At 29.9% G+C, this 9,707-nt stretch overlaps 1 protein-coding gene across 1 annotated transcript; it reads left to right on the top strand.

Moving 5' to 3' along the window:
• Positions 1-3,648: 3,648 nt before the first annotated feature.
• LOC107421223 (tRNA (cytosine(38)-C(5))-methyltransferase 2) lies at positions 3,649-7,813 on the top strand (the record flags this gene model as incomplete). The annotated part of the gene is made up of 10 exons (XM_016030412.4): positions 3,649-3,831; positions 3,907-4,017; positions 4,627-4,720; positions 4,793-4,911; positions 4,995-5,117; positions 5,238-5,574; positions 5,656-5,750; positions 6,303-6,368; positions 6,477-6,541; positions 7,212-7,813. Coding segments are annotated over 10 exons (1,269 nt in total), but the record flags the coding sequence as incomplete, so codon positions are not given.
• Between the last annotated feature and the right edge of the window lie 1,894 nt (positions 7,814-9,707).

Raw genomic sequence — 9,707 nt, 5'->3', positions numbered from 1 at the left:
TTATTTGGTTTTCTATGATTATGTATTGTAGAAAAATTGTTATGTGGGTCATCTATATCTCGACTGATATAATTTTGTTTTGGGTTTTTTTTTTTTTTTATTTGGTTGGGATCTTTTACAGTTAGTGAAAAATTGGCTTTTGTTCATATTGAGGAAGAAGCCTGAACAACGGTGAGAAGGTAAGAGAATCTTCATTTACTTCAGCTAAATGGTTTCGGTTGAAATTTGTGGTTGTCAATTTCTTTTTTCGCATTCCTAGTAGTAAGAATTTATGTTTTATGTTTTTATTTTTGGGTTTTGTTCGAATTCTTTGTTCTGAAAGTATGGTTTTGTTGGTTGTATTGCTGTATGGTGTTGCTGCATGGTGTTGCACTGGTGATGTAGTGATGTTTTCTGGTACCTCCAAAAGACAGCTGCATGGTGTTGCACTGGTGATGTAGTGATGTTTTCTGGTACCTCCAAAAGACACCAATTTGTAAAAATCAAATTCACTTATGATCTTTCTATTTCTCTCTGCGCCGAGTGATGTTATTTAATACATGCAGCTGATATTCCAGTTTTGAAAAACCAATTTCACTCGTGATTTCTCTATATTGCTTGCACGCTTGGGGTAATTTAGATTTTCAGATGAAAATTTGTTTCTTTATTGGAGCTATTGCCTATTAGTAACTATTAATTACTAATTAGGTGTTGAATCTTTTACAAAAATTTCAAGGTAGAGGAGAACTGCACCGAGAACACAAACGATAAACATGTCTTTGACAGTTATGTCATGTAATTAACATTCAACTATATTGGAAAAGTAACTGACTGATTTTCATTTTTTTCTGGTATCACAGGTCCTTGCTCTATTCTGAGCAAAAAATATGTTGTGGGAGAAACAATTTAGTTGCTGAACATGGAGTATTAAGAATATCTACTCTGTTCCTTTTTTTAGGGATATAGTCTCTGTTTTACCTATATGTACATCAAAGACCCAAAAAAAAAAAGTGTATTGTGTTATTTGTAGACAATTCTTGAATTATTTGTAGACTATTATTGAATGGCAATTACTCTATTAGCTCTGTTTTATGATGGATATTTGTACAATGCTTATAAAGCTTTGTCTTGTAGAGTTGGGAGACACTTTTTTTGCCGTTTTACCATTTACTTCACCAAAAAATTGTCCAAAGCATTATGTTAATTAACTCTAGGGTTGAGTGATTATGCATATCTTTGTCTTACCTTTATTTCTATAGTGATATTAACATTATAGAACTCATTTCGAGTTGGGAATTTTGTATGAGAGGCTTACAAGCCCGTTTGGTTGCTTTGTTATTGTTTCTTTTTTTTGTTTGAAAAAAATCCCTATTCTTAGAAAAAAAGAATAAAAAAAATTAAAAAAAAAAAAAAACAAAACCAAGACCAGTTAAAAACCATTAAAACAGTTTTTCAAAGTTCTTTTCATGAATTACCAACCATAATGGATGGTAGCTTAATATTACTACATTAGGAATTATCCTTATTACTACATTTCATATCCAAAAAAGATGGATGAATGTGAAAAAAATTTATCCATCCAAATGGTTTTTAAGTAATTCTTCCAATTAAATTAGAAATTTAGCCACTTCATTCAAATACAAACAATAATTACTTTTTACAGAAGTAATTAATCAAATAAATATTCCAATAAAATAAAAAATATTCCAATAAAATTTTACATATATGTATAAATTGGAGATGGATATTCTTATATTATCAACAAGTTCTTAATTACATATAATGTTAATTATTTCTTTATTTGTAGGTAATTGTTATTTATGATTTACCATACTAAAATTTTGTTTTAATTGGTTTTGGAAACAATATATTAATGTAATTTATGGGTTAAAAAATTTGTTATTTATGGCATACTATGAAAATATATTTATTTTTAATTAATTGTTATTTATGGCATACTATGCTTTAAGTTAATTTTAAGCTATTTCTAAAGTTATATATTAATATAATTTGTGGGTGTACATAACAAATTTTGCATATGTTGCATGTATATATAAATATATAAATGTACAACCTTAATTAGATGTAATAATTTTTTTTTTCATATAAATTTAACTTTTAAAATTTTCAATTTTTTTTAAATTAAAAATATAATTACAAAATAGTCTTATCCAGTCCGATCCTACACCAAACATGATACAATTAGTCCACCATTCAGTCCGAAACTATACCAAACATAATACTGCACTAACTATCATGTCTGATCCTATTCGATCCTGTCCGATCCGGACTTGTCCAGTGTACCAAACGCCCCCTTTGTTTCCTATATATCCAACCCCTCAAAAAGGATTTTTAGGGGGAGAGAGGGGGATGTATTCAATTTAAAATTTAATAGATTTAGAATGAGTTATAGATTTTAAAGGATTTAATGAGTTATTATGGAATTCCATAAACTTTATAAAAAATTTATAAGAATCCAATAAAATTTTTGTGGTTAATGTTAAATTTCATATTTACAATTTTCTTCAAAATTTTATTTTTAAAATCTTTTCGAATTTATTTAAATCCATCATTTTTTTAATTTTTTTAAAGTTAATGACTTTTTGAATACTTGTAGATTTTAAATGAATTATACAAGTTCCTAATTGAATGCATTTGGATTTTAATAGATTTAGGACTTATATGAACTCCTTTAAAATCTAAATTGAATATCTCCAAACTTCTAAATATTTTTAAAATCTTTCAAATTTTAAATTGAATACACTCCTCAAAATCCAACTCATATTGATAAATCCTTGAATGAGTCTTCTTGATTTCTCTTAAATAATTTTTTTTTGTTTTTTTTTTTCATTTAGGAAAAGACCTAGGAGTCCCTATTTCAGTCAAATTCATTTTTGACTAATAGTAGAATATAGAGGTTTTCAAAATCCAACAATCTTTGAAATCGATTAAGTAGAAATAATAAATCAATTTCTTTTCAAAATTGTTCCCTTAATTACTTATTCTCCCAAATTTCAGGTTAGAATAAAGGTGTATTTGTTGTAATATTTAACTTTCAAAAATTAAATCATTATTGGTGGAAAAGGAAAAATCATTAGAGTCATTGTTGTAAATTAAATTTTATTAACCGTCTAAATTACAATAATTAATATATTTTTAAAATAGTAGTTTAGTTTTTTAACTCAATAAGATGCTAAACTAATAAAACAACTAAATTTAAACAACTATTAACTAGTTTGGCATACAACCAATCACATGTACACAAAATCACGGGTGAAGGTATTTTTTCAAACTCTTTCATGTTCGTTAATTCTGAAAGAAAGTTTATTTTGATTTCTTTTTCATTTTGTTTTGTTTTTGACATTAAAATCAAATATATTTAACTAAATATATTATAATTTTTAAAATATACTTAAGTAAAGGTATTTGTCAAATTTTTAATTTACTTAAAAATGCCTACGTATTATCATGTAGTTTTCTTTTTTTTCTTTCTTTTTTTTTTTTTTTTGAAAAAAAACAAATCTGTTATTGTTAAAAAAAATTAAAAATAATTTATCATCACAAGGTTAAAAGGGTAAATTTGGACTTATAATTTTTTTTTTTTAAAACCTGAAATTGTATTTACTCGAAAGTTCAGAGGTATAAATTAAATATTTTCAATATAAAAATTTAAAAAAAAAATTGTATTTACTCGGAAATAACAAATTTAACTTTTCTGTAAAATATGAATTCAAGACGGCGCCGTTGAAAGAAAATTGCAAACCCGCAGAAAGGGCGAAAGAAGAGGAAATGGAGAAGAAGCAAGAAGAGGCATGGAGGGTGCTGGAGTTGTACAGTGGCATCGGTGGCATGGTACATAGCTCTCCAAAACCCTAATTTTCCCTCTCTGCCACTGACTATTCATATCATATGCTTTTCCTTGTTTAGAGGTACTCTTTGATGAGGGCGGGAGTGAACGCCGAAATTGTTGAAGCCTTCGACATTAACGACAAGGCAAACGATGTTTATCAGCACAACTTTGGCCACCGTCCATATCAGGTTCTTCTCTTCTTCTTCTTCTTCTTCTTCTTCTTCTTGGTTTAATATATATATATATATATTATAGAATTTTGCTTAATTTGTTCTTGTATTTCATGTGATTATATATATATATTTGTTGCTCAAGCCAGAGATCGTTTTCCCACTTTGATCAGGAAAACAACTTTGTTTGAATTCCTATTTTATACCTGACAAAGCCAAAATGCTTTATCTGGTTGCTGAAAAATGTAGAATGAAAAATTATCTCGAAATTTCTTGAATTTTAAGGTTTCATTGTTTAAAAATAAATCTTTACCTACTATAATATTTTGACGGCCAGGTGCAAATATTTGCCTATTTCTTCGAGTTGTTAAAAACTTTGGAATTGCTGCAACTTCTTCTTCTTCTTAAATTTATTTTGTTTTTTATTTTATTTTATTTTATTTTTTATGTTTTAAAGTCAAAAAATACTTTCCTGCATATCCATTTTCATGTTTTTGGCATTTGTGCCGCCCAAAGTAATTGCCTTGAAAAGGAAAATGGTGTGAAATTCTCCAACTGCCTCTTCTTACATTTTTGGTGTTTGGCTGTTAAGCTGTTTCTGTTTTCACGTTATTGTGGTTGGTACAGGGCAATATTCAGAGCCTGACTGCTGCTGATCTCGACAGTTATGGGGCGCATGCATGGCTTCTTTCTCCTCCTTGTCAACCGTACACTCGACAGGGTTAGACATTTTCCTTATCATATCTGTCCTTCTTGTCTTTGATACATGTAATAACTGAGACTTGGTTGTTAGGTCTTCAAAAGCAGTCTGGTGATGCTCGTGCATTTTCGTTTCTCAACATTCTTGAGTTAATACCACACACTTCAAAACCTCCAATTATGTTATTTGTAGAAAATGTTGTCGGATTCGAGGTATGCTCCCTTTAATTTTGTTAAATTCTAAGTTAAATTTACTTGATTACCTTCTAATGTCATTTTTCTTTACTTGGTTTCAGACATCTGATACACATTCAAGAATGATAGAGACATTGGTGAAACTTGGTTTTGTCACACAGGAGTTTATTTTGAGTCCGTTACAATTTGGTGTGCCTTATTCCCGGCCACGCTATTTTTGCCTGGTAGCTTATGCTCTGTTTCTGCTTCCTAGTCATTCAGATGATTTGGCAACTTATATATATTCTTTCTTAGTTTGCAGTGTATTTAATCTATTAATCAACTTGCCTTCACTTCCTTTATAGGCAAAGAGGAAACCTTCATTGTTCCACAACCAACTTTTGAACAATAAGCTAGTTTGGTCTCCTTGTCCATTATTTGGGTCTGCTGATCGTGAGTCAGTTTTATTTGAACACGATCAACCACAAGAAAGCTTCGATAAGTTGCTCCAATCTTGTGAGCCGATAGAAAGGTTTCTTGAATTCAAGAATGCTGACTTGCAACCAGGGGACACCACCAGTGTTTCTACGTTTGCTGCTGGAGGTTTGGAGAAAGATAATGAAGGAAGCGAATGTGATATAAACTCGTTAGATCAGTATTTTGTTCCTTTAAGCTTGATAGAGAGGTGGGGAAGTGCCATGGGTATCCTTATCTCTCTCTCTCTCTCTCTCTCTCTCTCCCTCCCTCATTACTTTGGCTAATGAAATTCTTAACTCAGCTTAGATATTGTCTATCCTGATTCAAAGCGGTGTTGTTGTTTTACAAAAAGTTATTATCGGTACATAAAGGGTACTGGTTCCCTTTTAGCAACTGTTGTGGTAAGATTCAATTTGGACATGAAAAGTTGCAGTTCATGCATGGAATTGGGGCTCTGCTTTAGCATTTGAGATGGTGCATTTGTTTATCATAAGAAAGCATATTGTAAAGTTCATGCATATAAAGTTATGTTCACTTGTTCTTTGATGTCAAATAATTTCAAATACATAGAAGATGGAATATTTTTTCTATTATCCTACTGCGTTATCTGATTCTGTCTTTGAGAGTTGCTACATGACATAATTCATATTTAATGATAGCCAGTGACATTATTGCTTGGCATGTACTGAACTGATTGACCTAAATAATAATATGATTCAATCTATGTTTACTTGTGGTATTAAAATATTAGGATGGATGGTTTACAGGGGATCTATTTCTAGTACCCTCTGCAATGCCATGAATGGTAGACTTTTGCAGTAATTCATAGCCATATTTTTAGATATTGTTCATATTTATTTTATTATTATTTTTTTGGGGTAATATTGTTCAGATTTATTTGTGGAAGTTTTGCTATGGATTTTTTATACATTTTCAAAATAATGGTCATGCAGCCAAAGAGAAAGGGTAAAGCATCTCCATTGAAGGAGCAATGCCTCAGATATTTTACCCCTAGGGAGGTAGATTGATTTCTTTCATATCTCTCTCATGGTTTTGGTTGCACTTTTCATTTAATGTCAATTAATTTTTGTTTAGTTGAATACGTTTTCCTGTTCTCAAAAAATCAGGTCGCTAATTTGCATTCCTTTCCAGAAGATTTTCAGTTTCCACAGCATATAAGCCTTAGACAGCGGTATGTTATTTTTGTTTTCACTCTTATGTACTGATCCCTTAACAGACCAGATCAGAAATAGAAAATAGATACTATGTTAATAAAAAAAATTTCTTAATAACTCTGACAAATTTAGTTCTGATTCGGTGCCTGAATTGTAAACCACCTTGCTTCCCACTTTGTTGAAATGTTTATTCAATTATTGAAAATACGCAATTCTCCCTATCATCTTTTACATCCCTGTTATAACTTCTTCTTTTTCTCTTTTCCATTTTTTTTTTTTCCCTCTGATAAAATCAATTGAAATATGTGACTGTTAAACATGAAAATTGTAAACTTCAAGACACACTTCCAGAGTTCAATTAAAATTGCAGCCCAACTTTGTTGGGGATAGGCATTGACTTGTCCGCTAATTGCTTCTAGACTTAACTAAGATAGAGTTGAGATTGGGCTACTGTCTAAGGAGCAAGTGGAATATGTGTTCATAATATATAACTATACACAAATATATATTTGAAAGTAGCCATTTCCTTGCGAGCTTATATAGTCCATGGTGGGTTGGCCTGAACGTACATGATTCCATTATTTTATCTGTAGCGTTTTCATCGAAACATTTCTAGCAAATTTTGAAAGGGCTATAAATCTTGCCTTTTTTCTCCCAAGTTACTCTTTGTGTTTCTTTGTGCTTCAGTTACGCATTGTTGGGGAACGGTCTAAGCATAGCAGTGGTAGCTCCTTTACTGGAATATCTTTTTGCTGACTCATGATGATCATTCAAATACACACACCATTATTACTACCCAAATCTCCCCGGAAGAGGAAACATAATGTTGCCATTTTTCATTAGGAGGGTAAAGAAACCAAAGTGGATAACTCATCATCGTTATGATTTTTGAAATCTTATGGTCAATGCATGAAAGCCTCTGTTTCCTACGCTGTCTCTTACCTATATTAAGTGTTTAACGGGTGAACTTCTTTAGCTAGTTCTATATATTAGTGTTGTGACTCAATATAGTTATTCTATTCTGTGACATCTCATGTATGATTGAATTTGGAGATGCAAGCTTCGAAAAGATACACGAGAGGGGAGTTTCTTTCAGAATTACATGTACATTTACTACTCTAATATAGCTTTTTTCTACAATGTAGTAGTCAGATTTAGTATAAGTTTGTGGAAACATGTGATATGATGTAGACTCGATTTTCTTCTCTGTTTTTGTTTTGTTGTTAATTTACATTCGCACCTGTTAAATATAAATTTTGGGTCTCTTTTTAGGGGTTGTTTGATTTTAACTCTTTGTTTTTTGTTTTTTTGTTTTTAATGTTTGGTTTTTTCTACAAATTTGCTTACTTCAAACGGTAGTGTCAAATGGTGGTGTGTGTAATAGGGAGAAGCAGCCCCATGGTAATTGACTCTGCGTTTTAAGTGAAGAAAAGAAAGAAAATGTAACAGCCGAGCCGATAAAACATATATAATTAATCCAAAAAAAAAAAAAAAAAAAGACTAAATCTATTAGACTGTATATAAATAATGGATTGCAGCATAAATTTTGAAAGCAAATCCAAAGGCTATGATATTACAAAAAATTAAATAAAATAATAAATTCAAAGGCTATAAAATAAATTTTTATTTTAACTTTGAGATGGTAACATGAGATTTACTAAGTTGAAATAGATTGATTATTTATTTTACTTATTTATTTTTTTATCATTTAGTGAATAGAATTCTAGACCTCACATACAAAGAGTATGGACGTTATCACTAATTGTCCCCATCAATACGTAGACTAATTGTCCCATAAAGATGTATTAAAATAGATTTTGTTTTATGAAAAAGATTATTATAATATAATTTTTTTTGTTTTTTTTTTTTTTTTGCCCTTTTCGCACAATAAGTGCATTGAGTTTTCATTTGTTTTCAATTAAGGCCTCTAATTTTGTTTTTAATCCTGTTTTTCAGTGTAAGTTAAAAAAAATAAAGGACGGTAAAACAAGAATATCATAAATCATAAAGCAGCAACATTTTTATTTTTTTGATATTAAGGTGGATGGGGGAATTCGAATTCAGTTTATTATGTGAGGAATAATGGCTTAGGTTGTATCCTCAGATTTATAAAGCAACAAGATAAGACTCAAAATTATGTTTTAAAAAATAATATAAATAAAACTCAAAAGTATAATCATCCAAAGGAGCTGTAATCTTTTTTTCCCCCTAATTGTCTTTATGGTTCACAATTCACTAAATCATCTAAAGGATTAACAAATTTAAATTGGAATAAATTATACTAAACCACTTGCTCCTTACAAACAAACGGAATTAGTATTACAAAAAAGGCACGCCTAGGCTCTAGATTTGGAGATAATGAAATGCGCTTCTAAGTGCCATATGGCATGAACTTTTTTCATCATTTTTTTTGAAGGAAAAATAAAGATAAAAAAAAATGAATTTATAAGAAATTTAAAAAAAAAAAGAAAAAAAGAAAACATTTGAAAAATTCTTAGGCATCTATGTTGCATGGTTCATCTTTTTAAAATAGAAAAAATTAATATATTATAAATATTAAGCTACATATTTTTAAAAAAGAATGTATTGAAATCTTCCCCCCAAAAATAAAAAAAGTTAGTTAGGTTATATTTAAATTTTATTTTGTAAAAATTATTAAGTAATTCTATATCGTTATAAAAACTTTTAGAAATTGTAAAATTTTCATAAATTTATTATAAATATATGTTTTCTAATTTGTTATTGAAAATTTGAAAGGTACAAAATTTTCATGAATCATGTTATGAATAAATTTTTGCTAATTTATACTATTTGGATGTATTACAGTAATATAGTGACGTAGAAAGTCAGAGAGAGACAAATCACCAAACAGGAACTCAGGCAAGAAACCACATAAAACCTCTGATCCAATTCAATTTAATAACCCGAGCTTAACAAAGCTTTCAAAATCATATTGAGAACCGTATGGAAACAAAGAAGGCGAGACAATTTATACAAGGCTCTTGACACGTGACACACTACCCAGGCCAGGGTGCAACTGACTTTGACACATCAGCTGTTTGCAAAACGCCGCTATAATAAAATGAAACGTACACAAATGAAATTCAAATGAACTTGGCTAAATTAAATGAATTCCCGTATCTGCTTCATCCTCCCTCCCTCGTATAAACTTGTCAAATATGA

The sequence above is a fragment of the Ziziphus jujuba genome, chromosome 5, assembly GCF_031755915.1.
Source record: "Ziziphus jujuba cultivar Dongzao chromosome 5, ASM3175591v1".
In the NCBI taxonomy this organism is placed as follows: domain Eukaryota; kingdom Viridiplantae; phylum Streptophyta; class Magnoliopsida; order Rosales; family Rhamnaceae; genus Ziziphus; species Ziziphus jujuba.
This window is presented reverse-complemented; position numbering and strand designations above follow the sequence as displayed.